At 29.0% G+C, this 27,858-nt stretch overlaps 2 protein-coding genes across 6 annotated transcripts in view; one reads left to right on the top strand and one right to left on the bottom strand.

The window, feature by feature from the left end:
- Positions 1-17,422, bottom strand: part of LOC107441634 (potassium/sodium hyperpolarization-activated cyclic nucleotide-gated channel 2-like) — a 106,459-nt gene extending 89,037 nt beyond the window's left edge. For 2 of the 4 annotated variants that reach the window (XM_087165422.1, XM_087165424.1), the window contains exon 1: positions 6,657-7,020. In XM_087165422.1, the coding sequence (XP_087021548.1) occupies positions 6,657-6,715 (59 nt within the window). In that variant the 5' untranslated portion in view covers positions 6,716-7,020. Of the gene's footprint in view, positions 1-6,656; positions 7,157-13,226; positions 13,319-17,358 lie in introns of those variants that run through there. The other 2 variants (XM_016054976.4, XM_087165423.1) reach the window with 2 other exon arrangements.
- The window catches only part of LOC107441660 (unconventional myosin-Ie), a 153,934-nt gene that overhangs the window by 14,625 nt on the left and 111,451 nt on the right, over positions 1-27,858 (top strand). The gene's annotated exons all lie outside the window — the stretch shown is intronic.

Raw genomic sequence — 27,858 nt, 5'->3', positions numbered from 1 at the left:
ATTCCATCATCTGCAAAAACCAAAAAGAATTTGAATCACATTTTTGAAAAAAATAATTTTAAAATGAAGTAAAAGTGAAATAACCGTTTTCCACTGTTGTTGACGCATTCTTATAGACTAGAAAACCACGTGGTCGGATCCTGTTATCACATTATTGATTGTCATCAGCATAAAAGGAATCAAATTTAGAAAGGCCTTATACTTATTATTACGCATGCGTACACTGGTTAGCGTATACATTATAAAATTACAACTTATAAGCCCTTGTTAAAGTGAAGAGCACAGATAGCACTAATTAAAGAAAGACATCGCAAAGATACATCTCGATTTATTGCGAAAATTTTTGAATCGTAAGGTATGCGAATTATTTTATTTTCCGAGTTATTATATTTTTTGAATTACACATTTGTAATTATTCTCAACTATTAATAAATAAAATTATTTTTTACGTGGAATCGCAGTTGGAAAATTAAATTTTGTAATTGTGTGCATAAACAATATATTGAAATGCACTAAATATGAAGAAAACATTAAGAGGTTCGGACTTTTGACCGCTCTCCTGCCTGATATATCGGGACCCTATTTTCCTGATTGCGGCTATTCTCCATTTTTCAACAAAAAGTACGTTTTTTAGTCTGATTTCAAAATTTAAAATACGATCTGCACTGTTTAATTATCATATTTAAGGATTGAACTATTGATGAACCATCAAGATATCAAGATTGAGTTCTAGTCCGTGGATATCAAAAACTATTAAAATGTCTCACTTTTTTTGCACGATTTGTGAAAATCTACTGTTTACGCGTTTTTTTTTCTTTCTTTTTTTCTTTTTCTACTTTTCTTCCTCTATTTTTTTCCGTTTTAACCAATAATTTTACAAATAACTCCGATTTATGTATATGTTACCATGATAGACCGAAATTCAGAGAATGTAGACTTACACCGGTGAATGTCAACAATCGCATAGTCGCTTTGATGAATGTCCGAAATATGTGTTACATCCGATTAAATATTAATTTAATAGTTGATAATATTATATTTATCCGAAATATGTGTTACATCCGATTAAATATTAATTTAATAGTTGATAATATTATATTTATCCAATATTTTAATATCTGCTGAGGATAGATAAGGAGAAAGTTTAGTGTTCGGAGTACCAGTTAAATGCATACTAGGCAGTGGCACTTAACCTTAAAAAACATTGATGTAGGGCATACCGGGCAAATGTATACCGGGCAGTGGCGCTTAACTAGACCTAGTGTATATGTTTATATTTCGGAGATTTACCAAAGCGACAATGTGATTGTCAACATTCACCGTTCTAAATCAACAACCACTAATTTCGATAATTCGCAGTGACATATACAAAAGCACATTCTAGAATACAGGTAGGACAGTTGCCTCCATTCATTTTCTCAAGGTGAATTTATAGTAGAAACTTATAGCATTAGCATTTCATTAAAAACGGAATATTTTAATGGTGGCAGCAGATCAAGAGACACACGTAAACCAATCAACTAACGCCAAGATGCACTCTAGCATAGGATGTTAAATATAAAAATTTGGGGATCTCTGCTTTTGCGTTTTCATATGCTAAAAATATTTCAAAAAAATTCACCTTTGTCTATATCACATTTTTTTAAAGTTTTTTTTATCTTCGTATTTCATAACACACACAAACAGCGAGGTAATTTGCAGTAAAAATTTTATACCTTTGTGAATAAACAGCAGTTTAAAAATAATTATTTGTTTTTTGAAGAATCAGTTACTTAAATATGATTTTTTTCCATGAAAAACATAAATCAATATCAACTAGAAATGCATACTACTTAAAAAATTATCATTGTCTTACACTTAGTGTTAGATGAGAAATTATAGTATTAGTGATGATTATACTACATTTAGTGTTAAGTAAGCAGTTACAGGTTAGTGATCATTGCATTTAGAGTAAGGTAAGAACTTATAATAGGTTAGTAATCATTATAGTATTACATTTTCGAAAGTGGGGAGCATTACTTTTTTGTTTTAGGAGAGAGAAAAAAATAAAATTTTCTTTATTTTTTTATTCCACTTGAAAAGCACGTTTTTTTTTTTTTTTTTTTTTTTTTTTTTTTTTAATAGTAAACTCTTCTTTATCCAATTATATTCTTTATTTCAGTTTTGCGTTAACTAGTTTGTTTACGTCGAAAGACAGTTAAAATCTCAATTGGTTCTGTTTGGTGATAAATTAGGAATAAACTTTGCTTGTAATGATTAGTAAACAATGGAAACTGATATTTAAGCTTGAAATCAACTCTCGGGCTACAGTGAAATTTCGAGTGTTGTTTGTTCTATTTCATAATCAAATCGTAAAAAGTTCTGTTCAAAGTGGTCTATGAACAATTGAAGCCTGTACCATTACCCATTACAAAGCTTCAGTTGAAGTTAGAGAACTCGAGCTAGTCAAAAAATGATCGACATTTTAGTACCCCATAAATTATGTTTGGAAATCAAATGTGACAATCTTTTATTTTTGGCAGAAATTTGATACCTTAGAAAATTAAATTATTTTGCAATTAACAATATTTCTAAGATAATTTATAATGTTTGCATGAATAAAATTATTTTATAAATAACAATATATGTATTATTTATAATATATAGATGTAAATAATTTATTTTATAAACAACCTTTGCATGATAATTTAAAAACCTATGCATGAATAAAATTATTTATTCTTCGTGAATAAAATTTTTTTCAACTTGAATGAAGATAATTTTTTGTAGAATTAAATTACTCAAATATGATTTTTTAAGTGAAATAAAAATTAAAGTTCATGTAATATCAACTGTATATATTTACTAGCTTTCAAAGATTCGACGAAAAGAACAATTTTTAATTTGTCTAATAATCAATATATAACCATTATCTCACATTATATCCTGTATTGCCTTAAATAAATTATTATAATTCTGAAATGTTGTATTTTTTTGTAAAATTATAAGGATTGAAATGGCTGTACTCATAGAAACATAATGCAAGTGAATAGTAATGTGTAACGTTGACTATTAAATGAACTTAAAATCTTTTTCCATAGAATAAAATGCAGCAAATTTTCCTTATCTGCTTCACTCACCCACATGCTTAACTTGATTTAACCATCACAAAGTAATTTGTATAGTTATCGTCTATGTCCTAAAACTGATTTAACCCTTACGGAATAATTTATCTAATTAAAAGCAATAAACTAAAATTAATCTAATCACTACAAAATAATTTAGTTAATCATCAGATATATGCAAAAAGGGATTAACTGAACAATTATCTAACCATTAGTTTTATACTAAAACTGATTTAATCCTTACAAAAAAATTTATCTAACTATCAACCTAAAATTAATTTAATTATGACAGAATAATTTATTTAAATATAAGCTATGTACTAAGACTGATTTATTGAAGTAGAAAATAATTAACTAATTAATTATCAGCTATGTAAATTATTTTAATCATTTTGGCAAAAGGGATACAACAAATAAGGAAAAAATGAAGGACTATCTAAAAAAAAATTTTAATACATTTTTCCATATATAAGGCATCTTTATAATCTTAAAGAAAACCTTATCATTATTCAAAGATGATTAATTAATACTACATGTTTTAATTATTATTAATAATAACATAAATACTAACTAAATTAATACTAAGTAATAACATTTCATCTTTTATTAATGAATAAAAATTTTTAAAAAACATGCACCCCATTTTAATGTTCATGAATTAAAAATATAAACTTGTGAAAAATATTTTAAAGTCATAAATACTATTTTTTACGTAGGTTTCAAAAATTAAGAAAATAAATCACATAAAAATTATTTTAATATAAATTTATAATTATACTACATTTTTAGGTGTATTTATTGATTAAATAGCTTGTACTTGATTAAATAACTGAATTTATTGATTAAATTTTAAATAGAAATATCAAAGTAAAGCTCATTTTAGTTGTATAAATTTATAAGACAACTTTTTTTTGATCAAAAAATTTTTAAAAAAAATAGTAATGTAACTTTTTTTCTTTTTTATACCTAATACTGTCTTGCTTTTCGTAATATAAATTAATAATTGAATTTTGAAATTAATGAATAAATTTTGAAGTTTTCAAAAAAGTGTCCTAAACACTGAAGAGTTATTATTATTTTCTTTTTCAAATTGTAAATTGGATTATATTTTTCTTGTAGAAAACATCTTTTCGTTTTCGTGAAACTAACAAACTATATATTACATCCAAATCATCTCAAAACACTTTCCTAATTTAAACATGTTTCGAACATTATTCCTAACTTTTATACAGAGCTGTGAAGTCAGAAGTTTGAGTGTTCAACTCCAACTCCAAACTTTAGTATAAACTCGAATCGAACTCTGATTTATAATCGAAAACAATTTTTCCGAATCCTACACGGAGACAAAAATTCTGGTAAAATTACCATACTGTATGGTAATAACAATTTCTTGTATAAAAAATAATAATAATTCTGATAATAAAACCAAACCATACGTATTTAAGTCATTCATTTGATAATTTTTCCGTTCATATGATAACGATTTTCCGATATGTTCCAGTTTTCAAAATTGCAGCTCTTACTACACCACATTTAGTAAAAAATACAAATATGAAATGTTAACATAACCGAATAAATAGTTTTTATGCCATATTCTAAAGTATCATGAAAAAATCACAAAATTTTACCAAATTTTACTATACATTATAACTATATTTTATTGTTAATTTCAGCAAAATCATTACCAAAACGCTTCTGTAAAAATTACCCAGCTTTTTGGGGTTGTCATAGAGCCAGAAACATTATAATTTTACCATATTATGGTAATTTTGAGCATACTTTTTTATGAGTTGAAATTAATGAATCGTAAAATAACTTAGAATTTCATAAGTTTGAACATTTTTCTGTAATTTTTTCGATAAAACCTCGACTCAAAGACCTTCAAATTTGATAAGTTTGTGAAAAGTTACAGTTTAAATAATTGTCATAATATTTTTTGAGGAATATTCCTGTTCGCATAATTTTAAATATCTGTCTTAATAATTTTACAGCAATAAAAACTTCTTTTCTTTTTCTACCTATAGGACCTACTATTAACTACACTGTAAAAAATTTTGTGCATAATTTCTCCCCGATTTTTGTGTTGAGATAAACCGAATACAATTTTAAGTACTAATCCGATGACAATTGTTTGAACGAATTCGTACGAAATGTTTTTAAAAATGCGCTTAATTTTTGAACGAAATGTTTTAGAAATAAAACCATTAAATTAATTCTAATGCGCATGAAGATTTGAGTGATCAGCATAAACAAAATAAACAGTTGTCAAATAAACGAACGAAAAATGAATAAATAAAACTATATAACAAGGAAAAAGTTAATAAAGATGCGACTAGGTGGGTTGTATGCATCTTAGTTTACCTCAACATAATAAATGGTAGTAACTATACACTAAAACTTTTTACAAAGTAGAGTCAGGAAAAGATTTTTCAACTCTAACTTATTTCTCAACTCCTCCAAAAAAAAATTTAATTCCGGTTCCACGTTCCTGTTTTTAAATGTTATTACATATCGCAAAAAAAAGTTGTGGGAATTTTTTCCATAATACTAACTAAAGTAATCAAAATGGAATATTTTCGATTTTCTAAATTGCAAAAATTTTATTTTATTCTGATATTTATATATTGATGATATTTATGTTATTTTTATTTTATTTATTTAATTTTATGTTGTTTTCATGCAAAAGCATAAAATTAAAGGCATATTTTATGATAACTTCTCCCGATTTAAAGTCTATAATCCTGCATATTCACTGTATCTGTAATCCCTAATTTCTACAAAACCTTCGGTATCACTCATTATGAAATAAATAATCGCCTTAGTTAGTTTTATACTTAACTCAATGAATAAACTGATAAAAGTGTTAGTAATTATCCGGGCATGGTAAATTAGAAGCAAAAAGTTTATCTTTTAGCTTTAAATAAAAATTAAAATTTTCCTTTGTGGTTTGGAAAAATGTAGACATCTTCTATTTTAAAAAGATATAATCAAAATCTATGTAAAACTACTACTAGTGCTGAAAAATATAGGTTACTTTAATGTAAAATGTAAACAATTTTAATTAATAATTTATCATTTTAATGTAATTTTAATGTAAAATGTAATTAATTTTAGTTTTTCACGATTCAAAAGGAGAATCTAAGCAAATTTGTAACTCAAATACTTGAAAATCTTATTAACTAAATTTGATACCTAATTTAGCATTAAATTTAAAGAGATTTGAGATGTATATATAATTTTTGAATTTTTCAAATTTAAGCTATGAAGAGAACTTTAATTTTAAAAAATTATGCTCATGTTCTTAAAATTCTTGACTAAAAAACTTATTTTGAAATTTCAAAGGAACACTTAAAAAGCGTTCCATAATTCAATAAAAATTCGAAATATTTTCTTTATTATTTTCATTCAAAATTAAACAATTAAGTATAACCTTAAATTTAAAACTTCCAAAAACTAAATCAAAATAACAACATAAAGGGGGGAGGTAGTACATCTTTTTTCGAAATATAATATTTTAAGCTCAATTGATTTTAAATGAATGGACTGATATACCTTTCTTCTTCTTGAATGGAGTATATCCTTCGATTTACCGGACGATGTCTGCCGGACATGTTGGATCCGACTCGGGGACGTCGTCCGGACTTTTGTGTCGTCGTCGTTTCTTCACCATCTCGACAACAAGCAGATAACGAGACCCCTTTCTGGTCCACTTCGCAAACCCCGATCGCTTGACACGTTTAGAAGGTAAGAGAAGGAAACCCTCGACTACCCCCAACAACATTCGAATCGATACTCCAGGGTAAATAAAAAAAGAACAAAAATAGGGGCTTCGTTAAAAGGCCGCCCCCAGGTAAAGACCATCTTTGAAGGGGACATTCGGAAGAGTTGTTGAAAACGATGACTTACCTGAGGGACTGGGCGTCATGGAAGTCGTCTGCTGTTTGTGGAGGAATTGGTTGGGGGGGTTTCAGCCGGGACTGCATGCGGTTTGCCCCGTTCTTGGGAGAGGGGGCCCCTTGCCCTTCATCCTCCTTTAACGGAGAAAGAGAGAAAGATCCGGCAGAGAGGTCGCTTCCTGTCCGGGAGGAGAAGGTGTGTTCTGCTCATGCTCCACACCGCGCCGCAGACGTCCATTCATCCAGACGCCATTCAACCGCCCCGGCATTCGCTCGCCCCCACCACTTTCTGCAAGAGCCCCGGCACAAACGCTTCCCACTCTTCTTCTCATGCTGGATGCAACAAATATCGTTTTTCTTCTGCGGGATGGATAGTTTTATTCTTCGAGAATCTCGAAAAAACGATACGGTTATCGTTACTTCTCCAGGCAGTCGAGTGTAGGTTAATTGTTATTTTAAATATTCGATAATTTGTTTTTATTAAATTCATGTGCCAAATCTCAAGAATATTTTCTTGATTTTGAATTCTAAACAAACATTTATGCAAACATAGTTTAAGCTCAGTAATTGAAGGGGCATATACTTTTTCATAGAGAAAATAATAAGTTTAAAAAAAAAAAAGTTTAAATTTAGTTTAAATTATAACCATTTTTTAAACGAAATACTTATTAATTAAAAGTGCATTATCTTCTGTAATGAAAATAATAAAATCTTCTTCTAAGAGTTGAGCTAAAATTTAATTCATAAGAATTAAAACAATTTTTTTAGAGATATACTTATTAATTAAAAGAGTGTTATCTCTTCTAGAGGAAATAATAACAGCTTCTTAAGGAGTTGGGCTATAATTTAATTCATGAAATTTTTTTTAAACAGAAAACTAACTGACAAGAGTTTTTTATTTTTATAATGGAATTAATGGTTGTTTTTTAAAGAGTTAAATTTGAGTTTGACTTATGTATAAAAAGTTTTCTTTTTAACGAAAAACTTATAAATTCTTCAAATTTAAGTTTATAATGAATTTCTTAAATAAAAAAACTTTTCGCTGAAAGGGAGTTTTATGTCATAATGAAAATAATAACAGTTTTTTAGGAAATTATAAGAAGTTTTTAAATGAAAAACTTGTGAGCGAAACGAGAGTTGTAGTTTATAGTGAAAATAATAAACTTTTCACACAGTTAAACTACAGTGTAATTTAAATAGTTTTTTTGAACAGAAAACTTATTAACTGAAAGAGAGTATTATTTTTCACAGTTAAATTATCGTGAGACTTGTAACAAGGTTTTTAAACGAAAAACAATTTAAATAAAAGAGAGTATCGCTTTTTATGGTGGAAATAGTAACAGAATTTTTTTTTCTTAAGTATCAAAATATAACATGTAAACACGATTTTAACTTATAATAAATTTTTCAAACGAACAACTTATTAACGATAAAAGAGCAACATTTTTCATAGCAAAAATAGCAGTAGTTTTTTGAGGAGTTAAATTTTAGTTTCATTAATAAACACTTTTTCTTAAACAAAAAATTTATAAACTGGAAGAGTGTATCATTTTATATTTGAAATAATAAAAGTTTTTATAAAATTAAACTACTGTTAAACTCTTTTATAAAAATATTACATGAAAAGCTTATTAACTGAAAGAGCTTACTACTTTTAAATAATCTTTTTCAAAAAAGTTTTTTTTTCGAGTTGAATATTTTTAGACTAAACATATAACAGACATCTAACACGTTTTTTTTAGCGAATCTTGTAAACTGTATGGGCATATAATTTTTTTAAATATAAATGATAATATTATAAAATTAAATTATAGTTCGAATTAAATTATAGTTTTTAAAAAAAACTCATTAATTGAACTATCACATTATTTTCTCCAGAGGAAATAATTTTTTTTAAAGGAAAAAAACTTTTTTAGACCAAAAAGAGCTTTGATTACAGCTTTTTTACTTAAAATTATAAAGTAATGCACTTGCAAAAAGGAATTCTAGATTCTTTTTTTTATAAAAAAATAAGGAAGAATTAATTAACAAACATTAACTTTATTTGTTCACTTAAAAACATTGTAGACGTATAGTTCGGATTTTTTTTTCTTAAAAATATGCTAATTTTTAAAAAACAAAAACCATTAAAATGAAAAAAAAATTAAAAAAAATTATGATGGTTTAAATTTCTTACCTTTTTGAACTACAATATCGCATAGTTCTAAGTTGAACCACATTATCGTACATCTTAAACTCCATCAAACGATGCTATGAATCCACTTGAACGGAAACAACAATTAACGGAAACAGTAAGAAACGGGGACAAATGTTCAAGGTTCACCAACAAAACAATTTTTCTAAGAGTATAGCAAAAAATATTTTTTTATTGTGTATCAAGAAATTGTTATTTTTAAAAATGTAGCAAGAAACTCTTATTTTTCCATACCATTGTTTTTATAGTGTAGCAAATTTTCCACACTTGTTTTTAAAAGTATAGGTGAAAAAACGTGATCTACCCAAATTGTTATTTTAAATCTGAACAAAAACAGTTAAACAGAACAACAGTTAGACAGAAAAACAGTTAAACAGTAAAAAACAGTTATCTCCTTAATCTGTTAATTTTTAAAGTGTGGCAAAAAAAATTTTCACACACTGTAATTTTTTTAAAGTTAGGAACTTATTTTTAAGCAAAGGTTGTTTTGAAACAACCTTTATAGCAAAGAACCTATTTTTAAAAATATAGCAACTATAGTGATAATAGAACAATACCCTCACTTTTCAACCTTTCGGCCTTCGCCTAAATATCTATATTTATTTTTCTGGCGGTGCCTTGCACCTATTACTTTTTTACTGTAACCGTCAATCCTACTGAGCTACATACCTGGATCGACAAACTTTCGATGGTTGATACTACTTGAGATTCTCTAGCAGTTTTTAAAGTTTGCTTTCCTTATCCGTATGCTCAGGAACAGGAATTTATTTTCTTATATTTTAATTATTCTTGTTTTAATTACTCTTGCATATGCAGTCTAAATAATTCAGACAAAGTAAATTATTTACGTATCTATTTAGAAATAGTTTTTAATGACAGTGCTTTCGGGTAAGTGAGCACGTGTCCTCTTCTGAAGGTTCTTCTGCCACGATGATCGTTTCCTGAGCTTTGCAGTCCCTCCCGAGAAAGATATTGAATTATAGAAGCGATTAAAAATAAAAGCTGGATCCATGATAGCCTTCTGCTGTTCTTCACCTTGGCTTGGAAGAAACTATTGACCAAACATTCTAGGGTTATAAATACAGTCCCTCGTTTTCCTCTGAAAAGTTATTGACTCTTAAGCAAAAACACGACAGCATGAAACTGTTATTTTTTAAATTTTTAGCAAGAAATGCTATTATTAGTATTATAGTATTATACCATATTATTATTTTTAAAAGTGTATCAAAACTTTTTCCGAACTATTGTTTTAAAAAGTGTAACGAAAAGCTGCTATCTTCCCAAACTATTATTTTTAAGAGTGTAGCAAAACTTTTTTAAAAATCTACTATTTTCCCAAATTTTGAATTGTTTTTTTTTTCCAATGCCCACCTGAGTTAACATCCGTCAATTCAGGCATTTACATTGCGATTTTGTTGGCCTCTCTTTCAGGGGCACTATATTTGATGAGCGAACGTCGCTCCCGCAGTGAGGACAGATAGTACAGAGAAAGAAAGAACATCCATGCCTTGCCCTGGATTCAAACCCAGAACCTTTCTGATGCAAGGACAGTTCCCTGCCCCCTACACAGGCCGGTCGGAAATTTTGAATAGTAAACGTGTAGTAAAAACTGTTATTTTTTAAAGTGTAGAAAAAAAACTGCTATTTTTAACAATGTAGGTAGCGAAAAACTGCTACATTATTTTTTAAAAACTCTTTAACCATAATTAAACCATAATTGCTTAAACTATAATTTTGATTAATAAGAACATGTCGTTGTAGCACAGAAGAAAGTTGCTAACCTTAGGTTTTTTAAGCGTTTGTCTTTAACGTAACTCTATCTAAACGTAAGACCATAATATCATGAAAAACTACCTTAATTTGTTTATAACCATAAAATGGTTTTAAATTGATTCTTGTTTTCCCCCTAATTGAACAATAAAATCGTGATATGGTAGTGACAGGCATTCGCGATAGATTAATTAAACGATATGGTCGTAATAGCAATCGTGATATACTTAGAATCATGATAAACGATAATTCGGTTCAACTTAGCACCGTTTCAGAGAATAAGAACTATAGAATTGTTCACCCAGCTGCACAATGTCTGGCAGTAAAGTTTAATATCAAAAATGCACATCAATAGAAAAATCATGTACATTGTGTACAAGAAAAAAAAGGAGAAAAGGGGAGAGGAACGAAGCTGTATCAAATATATGCAAACTGAATCAAACTGTCTGTGAAATAAACAATGAAATCTATTACTTTTTTTCAACTTCAAAAGCAATAAACAAAATATTTTTTTTTCACTCAGTCTTAATTCTGATAAATTGTATTCGCTTTATAAACGTGACTTTGGAGGAATGCCAGAGGGAAATATTTATGAAATAGAAGTAAGAGCACCAGTTGCATTTGCATAGATCATTCCATTGATAATTTAAGATTTATATCCATCGTAAAAACCAATTCAAACCAATGGTACCTTAAACCATAATGCCGAGCATGTTTGTTGCAAACTCAATAAGGTGCTAAATCGGATCATAATTGTTTAAATTGAACCATCGTGTGGTGTAATCAAGGTTAGGAAGTATGATAGCTTGATTCAACTAAGAAACCACATCGTGGATGTAGCTAGTTTGAACTAAATATAGTTCAAACGCTTATAACAGTATAATATAATTGCATACAGGGTATCCAGTAAAAAACTGACTGATTTCAAAATTAAAAATCTCAGCAACAAAGGGGTGATAGAGAATCGAAATAAACGGTATGTATATTAGGAAATATACAAAAATTACAAAAGATTTAGATTTAGTTACTAAAGTTGCCAACAGATGACGCTTTACGCAGTATAGATATCATTTTTATTTTATTTTGTAGCCGTCGTTGAACAGCCGACCTAATTATTTGGGTTTACGACTAACAATGTTCAACAGTGTAGCCTTGTACTTTATAAGACAATCCAGAGGACAAAGAAATTTTTGGATCAAGTACAAGGAGAAATTTGCCTTTTCGGAAAGTCTTTTTGATGGAACTAACCAGCATTTGCGTTACATGGAGAGATAAAACGCAAATATCTTTCATGCTTAGCCTGACAGCAAGAGGACTCTAACACATAACACGTCTACCACTGAGAATATTTTGCGTCAGCTCTGTGGTCGGTGTGGAATTCGTATCAACCAGCCAACGCTGTAATTCAAACCGGAATCACCTCATTGGGAAATAAGTGCTCTGATACTGAGCTACCACGGCTCAATATAGAGTTCTTGAAGTGAATAGAAATGCTGTAAAACTCCACCCTGGGACATTTCAGTATCAGAAACACATGTTATTCAGTTGAATGCACGGCTTAAACCTCCTAATCCAAAATGATAAACTCCTTTCCCGTTTTAAAACTATAACTGATCACTCTGGTCATCGATGATTTGCAGCTCCATCTGCCGACAACATTTAAAACTAAATTCGAAAATTTCTGTATAAATCTTCCATCGCTTTTTTTACGGATTATTCACATTTTTAAATCAGACAGACTTCCGTTGGACACCCTGTATTTTTTTCCCAACACAATTTACTAAGCAGGAGATGAGAGGTGCTTTTGTGCTTTGTTCCTACACAAATCGATGCAATTGAGTCGTGATGGCTCAAGGGATAAAGCATTCACCTTCCAATGAGGTAACCGGGCTCAAATCCCAGTGATGGCTGGTCGATATAAATTCCGATTCTGGCTTGCACCAGCCTCTAATGTTTCCTCTCCATGTAACCCAAATGCGGGTTAGTTCCATGAACAAGTCCTCCACCGGGCAAATTTCTCCCAATACTTGATCCAGGAGTTACCTTGTCTTCTGGATAGGGTACAAAATTACAATGCTACGTAGTTGAACCTTAGTAATCGTAAACCTAAAGAATTGAGTCAGCTGTTTAACGACGGTTATAAAATTGATACAACTAACGCCGGACAATGTTTAGATGAGCTTTCACTAAAGTCTGGAGTTCATCTTGTGATTGCCAGTCAGTATATTGTACACGATAAAAAATACACTAAAAATTACTCACCTTGTTTTTGCACCTAGCCCCTCAATTGTAGAGAGTGATCGTGCTCTTCTCATCGGAATACAATGGAAGTGCATACTAAAATTTCTGCCTCACTATAAATGAGAGAAATATATGTTGTATTTTATATGAGCTCATACCAGTGCCAAGAAAAAGTTCTTTATAGCGCAAAACTGTAAATATCCTCCTCTTAGTGAGTGGTAAAATGTTACACAACCTCGTACATCGGTTTTAGCCGAAAGAGAGCAAAAAATTTAAGCAGGGAGAAAAACTTAAATAGTTCCATCTAGGCAAATGAAGTCTTCGTTGCTATCTATTTTCTATGATGAATCGAATAGAGCCAAATACGAAATCGCAACGATAGTTCAAAAGTAGCATTGGTTTTTAAAGACAAAAATGACTTCTATTTTTAATTGCACATTTTATACAATTTTTAATTGCACACTATATAAATTGCACATTTTATACATCATATACGTCGAACAAAAAAGCAACTTAATGCATAAAATTATTTTGTTGTCATTGAAAATAAAAATACTGAATTATAATTATTAATACTAAATAAATACCTTTTAATAATTTTTCTAGTCGTTTGCAAAAAATCTACTTCTTTTCTACGTTTCAAGGATTAAATTGTATTTTTCTCTTTTTCAAAGATTTGAAAAAAAATTTGAAAAACAGAGAAAAATTTAAAAGATTTAAAACATAATTTTTCTTCCGACAAATAATAAAACCATTTGCAAAAAAAAAATTTTTTTTTTTAATTTTTCATTAAGATTTATATGTCTTTTTCAAATATTTATAAAATCATTTGCAAAAAAAATATAATATTTTTTTGCTTTTTTTTAATATTTGTGAAGGTTTTTGCAAAAAAGTTTAAGGATTTATATCAGTTTATTTTTCTCTTTTTCGAATATTTAATAATTGTTTGCAAGAAAATCTTTTTTTATTTTCTACTATTCAAATGAAATATTGCTGTCTAAAATAACGGAAATAAAAAATAGTGGTGCTTTTATTATTTTTTTTAAATTGCAATGTAAGAAAAATGTATGAAAATGGAAAGTAAATTTCTCGTAGAAAACGTAGCTTACGTTTTAACATTCAGGAGACGTAGACAGTTTAAAAGGATACAAATTACTTAATCACTTTTCCCTGAAACATTTCATTTGTTAAGACAAGTGTTGAATAAAACCATTAATTTAAAAGTTTATTTCCCCGTTCACAAGAATTTCGTTGTTTTGTGTCATGTGTAAAACCCCAAACCATTTTCATCGCATTACCACCTCAAAAACATTAATATTGTCAAAATAATCCCTTAACTGTTAACCAACATGCTTCGCCATTAATATTCTTAGCATCATAGCTCAAAAGTAGTAATGATTTAATTAACTCTTCTCAATTTAACTGTTACTACCACTTCATTTTTTATTTAAATTCAAATTTTTTCGGTTACTGAATAGGCAAGGAAAATATATTGCTTCATATTTGCAAGTTTTGTTATTTTAATTATAGCTTTTATTTGTTTAATCTTATAAATCTTGGAACGTAGGATATTTTTTGCAGGTTTATTGACAAAGAAATTACAGATTAATTGACGTCTCAAACATAATTTTTTATCAATAACATCGAATTGAAAACTAACACATGTCTCAGTCATGTCCTGACGTGTTCCATTTGCCCCAAACCTTAAGATTGAGTGAGATGCGATGTTTAGAAAAAATATAAAAATATTTCCTAACAATAATAGCTATGACGTGACTACCACTACGATTATTAAAAATCATTTCACTCGTATATAAAATATACTAACTCGATTAAGGCCGGGATAGCCTGTTCGGTAGGGCGCTGGGCTCATGTTCCAGAGTTCGTGGGTTCGAACCCTGACTCCCCGTGTAGTAAAGTGACAGATGCACGTTAAATCTGTCGAGTCGCAAAAGTCTTCCATGTTCCCATAACAAATCAATACCTCTGGGGGTACTGAATTGGAGATCGATCGTTCTCTGATTCAGGTCAAAATTACGATCTGTGGATGAATGAATGGAAATATGAATGAGACCGCCCCATAAACGGGTGTGATGTATGGTGTGGCAGAAGTCGAATTCTTGGCCATAGATGGCGCCACTGGAAAACAAGAACAATCGCACCCCCTCTGCCTAAACAGGCATACGTCAACAACAACTGACTCGATTCAATCTTATGGTACCTTTTGATAGATGAATGTTTGCATAGTCGATAACTTCTTTCCCCCTTCCCCACATTGGTGTCCTTCGGACGTCTACTTCGATTGACGATCCACATTGAACAGTTGACCTGCTATTTGTGACTGCGTCATCGTTCTCCTCTTGCTGTTGCTTCTTAGTCTCATTTACACACAATGGGATCCTGCTCATACCCAACTGCTTAAAGCATTACAAGAGAAACCACGCACACAACAGTGTCTTCATAATACATCTCTCACGACAAACATTCGATGTAATCAATACAGCTCTCACCACAAGCTCTCAAAACCCGGTGATCTTAATACAGCTCTCCCGGTATTTCGCAAATATGGCAATGAGTGGTATTCGTCCCTGACAAAATTCTGGTGGGGAAGTGCTGTGACGTAGCTACCTCTACTATTATTAGACATCAACTTACTAGCCCTTTAATCTGCAGCTACCATTAAAATATTAAATTGTTTTTGAAATGCTAATGCTATAAGTTTCTACTATAAATTCACCTTAAAAAAAATGAATGGAGCCCGCTATCCTATCTGTATTCTAGAATGTGCTCTTGACTACATATCGGAGTTATTCGCAAAAACGTTGGATGAAACGAGAAAAAAAAAATGAAAGAAGGAAAGAAAAAGAGGCAGAAAAAAAGTACCAGAAACTGAACCGCATTTGCGTTTACATAGAGATAAAAGGACTAGCTCCCATTAAACTTCATTTAGAAAAATAATTTAACAAAGAATAATAAGCGTAGACGTTAAGCAATAAATAAATTTAATTGGTTTAAAAGTGCCGCCTTTTGCAGCTATGCAGTCTGTAACAGCTCCGGCCGATGAGATTGCTTTTGACAGTTCAAACCTATGCGTACAACGATTGTGTACAAAATAAGTAAGCTATTTCACACTGCCGTTTCCCTGGCCTAAACAACCCTAAAATAGCAGATCATTTGCTCTACTTTTTAAAAACGAGAAGAAAAAATGAGTAAACTAGTAAAATATGCATAAAATATTTCATAATTAAATTGGCAGACAAAAAAAAAAAGAAATAAGCACGAATCCAAAAAAAATTAGATAATTTCTATTCTATAATGCAATAACTTTTTTTTTCTTGTCGCATCCTGTATTCATTACTAATGTAATATATCTTTCTGCTTAAATAAAATTATTACTGTAAAAAGAAATTTCCTAGAATTTTAAGACATCAAATTATCTTAAATTTATGGGGAAAACTAACGGCGTTTTGTGCGTCACATAATTTTCGACGGTCCTATGTTTCATGTGAAAGAATATAGGTATTTTTTTTGCAAAAATATTTTATTAATCATAAGATAATTAAATACTAAGCAAAATTATTTTTAGTACGGATAAATAAGTTTAATGTGCTTATTTTAATCTATTTTCTGTTGAAATAATAGAGCGTTTCAGTAAAATACATTTTTGGGCATGTAACGCATCACTTGTGGATTTTTCAAAAATTCTTCCACACATTTTTCGACGATTATTAAGTAATTTAATAAAAAAAATCAATAAATATTAAAAAGTATCTTTCGTATAAGCGAATTTTATAATTGCTCCCAAAAAGTTTTCGCTTCGCTCAAATTATTCTTAAAGAGATAGCCAAATTCGAAAAAAAATAATAATTAACATTAAGAGGTTTGTTAATTATTAATAATTAACGAACTTTCGACTGCTCTCTTACATTAACTATTCGACGTTTTTATATCCAATTTCGCAACTTAAGGTATCGTCAGCTCTAATTAAATAAAATCTTTAAGATAAAGCTCTCAAGCCGTTTAATAAATGAAAATCTGATCATTAGATTAAAAGTTATTCAGTGTGCTCCTTTTTTTTTTATTTTACGCACTGTATAGCTAGTATATGAATCTGAATGATAATAAGAACTCTAAAATATTCATTTGTACTTACAAATAAAGAAAACTTTGACTAAAGGTAATTCGAAACTCGTGAATTTCCTTTCACTTCGATGAAACGAATGTGATTATTTAAGTCTGATTGTAAGTTGAAAGCGACGCAGCTGTGACATAATATGTTATGTTAGCATATGTTGACGCCATTCATTTCTTTTCGCTACTTTTCTATTTTATTCAATTATATTAAATAATAACTTCAAAGTCGTATAAACTTCAACTGTCGTTTTTATTTTATTCACTATTTTTTTTTTTGATAGATCTCACCTTTTTGACTACAGGAGAAAAAAAAATTAATAAATTTTTTGTTACCCAAAATATGTAGTATACTTCATGCTTAGTTATTTATTCATTTATTGTTTATCTTTATTTATTTAGTTTTTTCATATTATTAGTATAATGTTTGATGTATTTTAAACTACTCAGCAACCATGAGAAAAATGAATTTTCAGCACTGATTTACAATTTTAAGTAATTATGATATTTTCAACTGAGAACGTTGAAATTAAATGAAAGATATGATTGTTTCATTTACGACATTTTACTATGTCTTACAGTTTAATAATAGTTTAATTTCAAAAGATAGATAGATTGATAGATAGATAAATAGATAGATCGATAGATAGATAGATAACGGTGGTAGTCGTGGGAGCGGGACAAAAAGGCACAGGATTTAAAAAGATCAAATTAATTTTATTTTACCATCATAATCGGAGAATGAATACAAGTGACACACAAATTGAAGTGCACCCGGATAAAAATTATGGAAAATTTTTCAAATTAAATAGTTTTCGAAAATTAGGGAAATCTAATTAATTATAATTGGTCTATTAAATAGGTCGAGGGAAAAAGTCTTCTCACTGTTCAAAGAAAGGGGAAAATGAAATATGTTAATTAATGCATAATTTGAAGCCAAAAATAGATTAAAAGACAGGATGTGAATATTAAAGTGCGAGAAAGAGTTGTTTAGTTTAGAATAGTAAATTAAGAAAAATATTTTGATAAAGAAATAAGGCAAAAAGATTAGTTGAAGTTTTTTACACTTTTCTTTTTACACGTCCAACACTTTTCTATGTCCGTTCTTACATCATGTAATTTAAGACAATTTTATAACATCGTACAAATTGGTTTTCATTAGTATTTAAACGAAGTAGCTTTTAAATATATTTGTACAGTGCGTCAAAAAAATACGGAGCACCCTGAATAACTTTTGACCTAGTACTCACTCTTAATGGTTCGAGGAGGTGACCTCAAATATGCTAACTAATTAGTGCCGACGGGGCCGGGATAGTCTGGCCGGTAGGGGGCTGGGCCAGTGTACGAGAGTTCATGAGTTCGAACCCCACCGGCCGAAGACTCCTCATGTAGTAAATGGTGACTGATGCACGCTAAATCTGTCGAGTCGCTAAGTCCTCCATGTTCCCATAACAAATCAATACCTCTGGGAGTACTGGATTGGAGATCGATCGTTCTCTGATTCAGGTCAAAATTACGATCTGTGGATGAATGAATGAATGGATGTATGAATGGGTCCGCCCTATAAACGGGTGTGACATATGGGTGAGGCAGAAGTCGAATTCTTGGCCAAAGATGGCACCGCTGGAAAAAACAAGAACAATCGCACCTCTCTGCCTAAACAGGCATACATCAACAATTAGTGCCGACGATATTTTAAGTTACGAAATTAGACGCAAAAACGTACTTTCTCTGAATAAACATACATGTTTTTCAACGTATTCGGACTTTTAACAACCAAAATCTAGGGGGTAGCAACAATCTGGAAAATAGGGTCCTCATAGTTTGGCCAGGAGAGCGATCCAAAGTTTGGACCCCTTAATGTCAATTATACTTTTTGCCTATTTCGCCAAGTCTCGAGAAATTTTTAAGTGAATTGAAAAAATTTAGCACACAATTATAAAATTCATTTACCCAAAGATAATTCCATGAAGAGAAAAAATTTACTACATATTTAGCATTTTTTTATTATTTTATTAAATAATAGACGAAAAAATTTTGAGTTGTAAGACATAAAAGTTTTTACATCATTTTAAAGTATGTAATTTTACATTGCAAAATACAAAATTTTAACGAAATCGGTTAAAAAAGTTCTTGAAAAATCTGATTTTTTTTTTAAAAAAATGCATGTATGAAGTTCAATTTCTCAGGAATTATTTTACCGGTTTCGGTCGAATTTTGTATTTTGTAATGTAAAATTAGATACTTTGAAATGATGTAAAAATTGTATACTTTACAACTCAAACATTTTTCGACTAATATTAAATAAAATAATAAAAAATAACAACTATTTACTAAAATTTATTTCTTGCATGGAAATATCCTTGAATAAACGGATTTTATAGTCGTGTGTGAAAATTTTTAATCCGCTTAAAAAATGTTCAAGATATAGCAAAATACGAACAAAGTAAAATTAACAGGTGTCAAAACTTTGGACAGCTCTCCGGACCAAACTTTGATAACTATATTCCCCAGACTGCAGCTACCAATCCGAATCCGTTGAAAAAAAGATATGCTTATTCTGAGAAAGTACGAAAGAAAGAGAAAGTTTTGTGTTTGATTTCGTAACTTAAATTTTTTTAATTCAGTCAATTATTTCTGAGTCAATTATTTAACTCAGACGATACGTCTGAGTTAAATAAGTGATTAAGTGAGCCATTAAATAAGTGAATTAAATAAGTGAGCCATTAAGATTAAGTTCTAGAACGTAAAGATCCCATCATTAAATCAAAAGTTATTTAAGGTGCTCCAGGGTTGTTGTTTTTTTCGGCATACTGCTCAATCAATGTAAAAAGAAATATTAAAGCGACGCAAAGTACAGTCAGTGCAAAAATATAGTAAATCTAAACACCGGCAAATGTACAGTCAATGTAAAAAGAATATATTAATTTTAAAAGAGGCTAACATTAATAAGTTTTAAATCTAAAAAGAGACGCGAAGCAGTCGTTTTAAAATAATTTTAAATATAAAGACAGAGAAATATGCATTCGTTGTACGATACTTTTAAGTCTGAAAACAGATAAATGTACTGTCGTAACAAAAATTAAAAATTACTTTTATAATTTCTTGAATTGAGGAAAAGTGTATTAGATGATGTTGAAAAATTCTCTCAATTAACGTAAATGACACAAAAGAAAGATGTATTTATCAAAAATCTAAATTAGACTAAATCTAACACATTATTTAACTACTCAATAAAATTTACTAACCGCATAATTCAATTGCTTGACTTTTCCGAGAAAAGATCCATAGAAGTTCTAAAAAACTATTGTTTTTATAATTTTATTTGGTAAAATATAATTTTATTTAAAAAAAAGCATAGAGCGATTGAATGCTACTCTGTTATCAAAAGTTTATTTAGAAAAAAAAACACCAAACATTTAACCTAGGATCGAAGATGACAGAAGAGAGAAAAAATTTATCTGAAAGTACTATCAATTCTATCTTTAAACAACAATTAACAACTCTAATATCAAAAAATTTGTTTAGAACAGAAAGACATCTAGAAAATTAAATCAAACATATAACCCAAAATCAAGGAAAACGAGAGAAAAAAAGATTCGACGAACTACGGAAACAACAAGAAAGCTTAGACAAGTCATACTGAAGTTAATAAACTTAATTTCCTTTTCGCTTTCATTTTTGTACCAAATCTTAAGCACCTTGATTACGATTTAACATTGTAAAAACTACGATTTCGCAAAAATCTTTCATTAGTTACACTTTTCAAAACGATATCGTGAGGAAAACAGGAGCACATCTCTTTTGTTAAGATACGAATGGAAAGATTTAACGTGACCAGAAAGAACAATTCTAAACGCATTTTTTTCTCGTTAGATATTCCATCAGCTTTCGCTTCACGTTTTATTAAAATAATTTGAAGTTTTGTCATTTTCTTCTCTGCATTTCACTCTTTCAGCTGCAATAAAAGAACCCTAAACGTTTAACATCCTGTTGTAAAAGATCGAATCTACATTATTTGTTGAATTTATTCACTCGTAAATCTTTTTTCATAAAACAAAATTCTTTCCAAAAATTACTTATTGTTTTAGTTCGAATTTACTTTGCAAACTTTTAATCTCTTTTTTATAGCGATTGCTTCTTGTGAAAAAGCCTGCCAACACAAAACGTAATTCATCAAAAATAAAAAAAATAAAAAAAATTCTAATTTGTGCAAAATTAATCAATTTGAGAGAATATAAACTTTCCAACATATACTAAGAACATTATTTTTTTTCCAACTTTGGTTGGTGTAAGATAAAACTAGGAAAATTTTTGCAAAGTTCAAAAAAATTTGTTTAAAAAAAACAGCAAATACAGTAAAAGCTCGATGTAACGAGTATGGCATTTTAAGAGAAGTCTGATATTACAAGTTAGCTCGATGTAACGAGTATGGCATATTAAGAGAAGTCTGATATTACAAGTTAAGCTCGATGTAACGAGTATGGCAGATTAAGAGAAGTCTGATATTACAAATTAAGCTCGATGTAACGAGTATGGCATATTAAGAGAAGTCTGATATTACAAATTAAGCTCTATGTAACGAGTATGGCATATTAAGAGAAGTCTGATATTGCAAGTTAAGCTCGATGTAACGAGTATGGCATATTAAGAGAAGTCTGATATTACAAGTTAAGCTCGATGTAACAAGTATGGCATATTAAGAGAAGTCTGATATTACAAGTTCCACAGTCACCATCAAAATGATCACATTAAATGAACAAAAACTTTTTGTTTATAACGAGTTGAAAATAACTAGTTTCCCTCTATTCCGACAATTAGAATTTGACATGAATGCATTTTTCTTCTCTTTAGGTGAAAAATATTTAATGAAAAAGGACAAAATCAAATACATTTTTATTCGTTCCTGATATCAATGCAGAAAAGAGAATGACAAATATTGCTGATACGTTTATAAAGATATATATATATATATGAGCCACCACCGGCTATTCTCTCTCCTTACAAAAGAATGGTTCTTCTGCTATTTTAAAAAATCTGGCTATACACTTTAAAAGATTAATCCTCTTGTTGACCACATTATGCCCCCTTATTTTCTTTCTTGACAGTTTACTATTCAAATCAATATTCAATTACGTCACAAATTATTGCACTTGACTTCATTTTTTTCTTGCAAAACTTTTAAATCCCGTCTGCAATATAAAGACAAGAGCAGTTTACTTAAGATATGCATTTTAAATCAAAATAGTTGTTCAAAATACGAAAGAAAGATTAAAGAATGAAGTTTTAGAGCTTTTTTTTTTGTATTGCTGAGATTTAACTTTAAGTATGTGCATTTGCTTATAACGACAAGCTCACTATAACGAAGATTCTATCTGCTATTGTCAATTACCGTTACGACCGACTTTAACTGTAATGTTTCGCTATACAAACCATTAATAATAGTGGCTGTATTTATTTTTTTTTTCGTTATTATTACGTTGTTATGGTTTAATTTTAAATAACAGCAATAATGAAACAAAGAAAGCTCTTTTATCATACCTTCACTCCGTAGGATTTATTAGCCCTCAGGTGGCGCACTCGGCTAAGGCGATGCTCACACCTTTATTTGGAGAGCTGGAAGTTGTGAGTTTGATTCTGATAACAGACAAAACAACCAGTGTGTATATGCAGCAATGTGCATGTTAAATCTGTCGTGGCTGAAAGTCCTCTCGTTGGTTGTGGTGTGGAAGTTTGGAGAGAGGGGTACCAGCTCAGGCGCTGTTTATGTCGTTTGACCAGGATCAAAATTGAGTGGCTGTCATTCCTATCATAGCCGTTAAAAGATTGCGTCCTACAAATGGGTCTAGATGCCTGACCATGGTTGGGGAATGATGTAGGCGATGATGTTTTAAATAACAACTGCAAAAAAATCGCGAACAATAAAAATCACACTTAAAATAAATTGCTGTAAGGTTTCTGTAAACAAGTATCATAATATCAGAAGTAAATGTCTCAAATTAATGATTATAGAAACGAAAAATCTAAGGAATTTGAATTATAGAAGAAAAAAATTATAATGAGAAAAAAATACCTTTCACTAAAATGGACTGTGGTTCCTCTAACAGTAGCTTAATCAACTTTTTTTTTTTTTTTTTTGCTACTCATAGTTTTAAGTTATTCCTCCTAGCATGCGTAAAGTGCTTCGAATTTCCTAAGTAGCAAGTACTCCATTTCTCCTGAGTAGCTCTCTCATTTTTGATAGGAGAAATTGCGCAACCTTCTGGGAAAAACTATTGGCATACGCAGTGTTAGTCAAGATCCGTAGCTTATCCGTTAAGATCCGATAAGAAATCATTTAACTTTAAAATATTTTGTATTACTAGCAGAATAGTTTTATCCTTGACACTGGTTACAATCATCTAGCTCATTCAAGTATACTCCGTAGTATTGGGGGTTTATGAATACAATAAAACCTACCAAGTTGACCTCAACTATCAAGAAACTAATTTATCTTTTATAATAAAAAAGAGCGAAACCTTCGTAACCTGACCATTTTGTACGTTGATCACTTAAATAAATCAATTTTATCTGGGAGTTTTATTTTATGCTATTCTAACCCCTTCATGTGTAGACAAAAACATATCTACCTGGAAATTTGCTGTGCGGTTGATATCAAGGGTTGCAATTTCACCGAATTGCTGAAATAGTAATAAAAATTAACAATCTTTCCAAATTGACCATTTAGGAAAACTACAGAGGGATTTTCTAACAAATAAGTGAGTAAGTATAACAAAAAAAAATTTAAATTGTAGTAATGCATATAGCAACTTCTAAGATTCCTAATTGCATAGCTACTCTTGTACACTGATATTTTAAGAAATTGTTTATTATAAATATCTGGTACGTATACCATTAGCAAAAAAAGTTTGTTTTTGTTTTTCTTTTTAACTAAACTGCTTAATATTTAACTTTATTAAAAATTGAAATTAATATTGTTAATTAATATAGTTTTTTAAGTTGCATACTTGTTAAATATCACTAAATAAAACTTGAAAGTAGTGCTAAAAATTAATTCTTTTTTATTTTTATTTTAAATGATAAAATAAAAGAAATATACGAAGAACATATTTTAAGAAATGATAAGAAAAAATAACGAAACAATGGCACATTCTCCTCTAGCAGTTGACCATCTGTCTAAATTGACCACAAAAACAATGCACCGAAAGCGAATTGACAAAACATACCGTAGATTGCAAAGGGTTGGCGAAAATTTCTATTGGCGTTAAAGGAGCGTTCTCGCAAATCGCCAAACAGCTGTGTGCTTATGTTTTTGTTTTGTTTTCTGTATCGCATAACATTCAACAAGTTAAATATGGGTGCGACATTTCAATTAAACGGGTCTTCATTTGATTCTTCTGCATCAAATAAAATATAAAGCGTATTTTTTTGTTATAGCGCCGACATAATTGTTTGTATCTGTTGACTAAATTGTGTTTATTAGCGTTTTTTAAAAGGTCGTAATAGAACTAAGATAGAAAAATTACACATTATAACATATTCCATAACTTCATAACTTTCATTAAATGTATTTCGAGTTGTGAAATTCTTTTCCTACTTATCCACTAATTAGAATTAATAATTTCACAATAACCTTTAATCTTTAATAATAAAATGATTATTATAATAAAGTTTGTTTACTTAAAGATTAATTTTTTTTACTGTTTATCAGAGACTTAATTTCCAATTCTATATTCATTAATTAAACTTAATGGTTCTGCTCGATAACCAGTTACAATTTTTTTTAAATTTTATTTAATTTTCTGTTATTATGAAATTCTTTAAATATTTTTCGACTTAGAGATTATTTAGCAATAATGCGAAAAGCTGAAATTTATAAATGTATAATATTTATAAATGTTTAAGAGAATTTTTAGCAGCTATTTTGTACTAATTATTTTAATTGAAATGTTCATTATACGCAGTTTTATAATAATAATCGTAAAATTCATTGAACAATTGAGTATTACATTTTAAAATGCAAGTATAATTTAATAATTATTTCATTTTATAACTGCAAAACGGTAGATAAGTAACTTCGTTATAAAGTTTTACATGATACGAGAATATTATACGATTGCTTTATAATGAAAGAACAACAATTTAAGTTTTAAACCTTTTGTGGAAAAGAAAAAATTGAAAATTTCTCCTGTCATCGGTGTTAGCGATTAGAGAGTCTTTTATCGTATAAATATTAAGTCAGTATTGTTCCCTTTTAAGTAAAAATGCATTTTTCTCCGGGAAAAAAAATTACTTGAATTTTGTCGATAGAAATTCCCTAATTATAGCAGCAAAAAGTTTTAAATTTCTAATGAAACTTTTCCTCATTATAATTTTGTGTAAATAATAATTATTAATAATATAAATGACTATTGAAAGGAATTAATTGATAATGTCCAATTTTAATGAATTAACTGTTTACGCAATCAGATTAATAATTTTTTTCATAATTTACAAATGGAGAAAAAGTCTTTACAGTTTAAAAGTGAAGAGAAAAATATAGTTGAGATTAAATTTATAAAGTAAGCACAACACGAAGGAGATCGAAGTAATGGCATCAAAATCGAAATTTCAAAAGAGAAAAAATCACGTTTTAGTGTACAGTGAGCAGTAAACAAAAATCTAAAACTAACTTTTGATCTAATGATCAGATGTTTACGTTCTAGGACTCAATCTTAATGGATCGAGAGGGTGAATTCAAATATGCCGCTTAATTATAGCAGACAATATATTTTAAGTTCGGAAATCAGACACTAAAACGAGCCTACTTTGAGAAATTTTTTTCCTGCGTATTCGGATTTTTGATCCCCAGTATATAGGGTTTGCTGCAATCTGGAAATATTATCCCAATAGTTTGGTCAGGAAAGCAATGCAATGTTAGGACCCCTTAGTGTTAATTTTACTTTTTGCGCATTTCACCATATCTTGGGAACTTTCCAGTGAACTTTTAAGTGAATTGAAAATTTTTTGCACTCAATGTTTTAATGTTCATTTAATTTAGAATTTCCTTAATTCCCTACCACTATTGTAAGATATTTACTTTTCACCTAACTTGTAAAATTAAAAAGTTTAGAATTCTTTACAAAATCACTCAGGCGAAGTGATTGCGTTTTATTTAAATCTTATTTAGAAGGTATTTTTCTAAAAGTATTTCATTTAAAGTTTTTATCCAATTTTTGTTTCTTATTTATCTATAGTTATTGAAAGTTAAGTTGTTATATTTTGAGTTGAAATGAATGTCGCCCTGCTTTGCATGGTTCAAAAATTATTTCAAAGGAAACATAACTTAACATTAAACACTCAGGACTTGCAATTATAAATCAAACAATCACTACATTTATTTATTAAAAAACACTCTTATGAACTGATAATAAATTGATCTAAGTCCTAAATGTGAGTTCTATAATATATAATTTATTTAAACTCAGTATATACATCTGACCTCTGTTGTTGCCAATGGCTCAATTTTAAAATATAGTTTTTCTTTTACAAATTTTCGGATATTTTCATATGAAGGATAGTATTAAGTTTGAGAATTAAAAATTTTTGTTTAAAAAAGTTGTTAAAAATTATAATTATTATTAATACTTGACAGCAGGAAGTTTTTAATAAAGGTTGAAATTTTTTTTAATTATGTTATTTTTTAATTCTGTTATTTTTTTAACTATGTTTTTAATTACCTAATTTATATAGCAGTATTTAGGAATCTATAAATTTATGCTACGTATGATCGTTGCAGAATAACCTGTACACAATATATGTAAATAAAATATATTTTTAAAATTGTGCATTTTCTATTAATTGCTTTCATTATTCTTATACTGAAAGAGTATCAAGGTATCTATGACCTCCATAATAAATGAAGTATTTACGGACTTTTATATATATTAAGGAATTGAATCAATTTTGAATCAAATCTCATCCCATTGAAAAAAAAGTTATTTAATAAATATTTTCTTATAATAAATACTTCTAGTAGTAAAACAAACGCGATATAGGTCATTAAAGAAAAATCCCTTCATTTGTACATTTTTCCCTTCTTGAAATTATTTCACATATTTCTTTTTTCACAAGCGAATTTCCGATTACTTTAAAATTTTAAAAATATTGATTTTTTCATTTGCAAGAAATTTTTACTTTAAAGCGTGATAACATTTTTGACTACTCCAATTTTTTTTTCTAATAAATAATATGTCTTTGTTAATTTCTAAAAAAAAATTTCATAAAAAAGTTTACATTATTCTTTTATCAAGATTGATTTAACAGAGAAAATCACTAAATTAAAACAGGTTATGTTTTCTTACAATAAAAGTTAAATAGAATTAATTCTTCAAAATAGCGTTCCAATAAAACATGGTATTAAATGTTACGTTATTTTTTGTGATTGGTTCATTAATAAATTATTTTTATTTCTTCACAAACACAATTCTTGTAAAAAAAATTTAAAAATTAAATCTGTTGTATTACAAAACTAGATCGTTTT

The sequence above is a fragment of the Parasteatoda tepidariorum genome, chromosome 6 (assembly GCF_982258835.1).
Source record: "Parasteatoda tepidariorum strain Cologne lab strain chromosome 6, Ptep-v5.0, whole genome shotgun sequence".
Classification (NCBI taxonomy): Eukaryota; Metazoa; Arthropoda; class Arachnida; order Araneae; family Theridiidae; genus Parasteatoda; species Parasteatoda tepidariorum.
The sequence above is the reverse complement of the archived record's forward strand: the minus strand, read 5'-3'. Positions and strand labels throughout refer to the sequence as shown.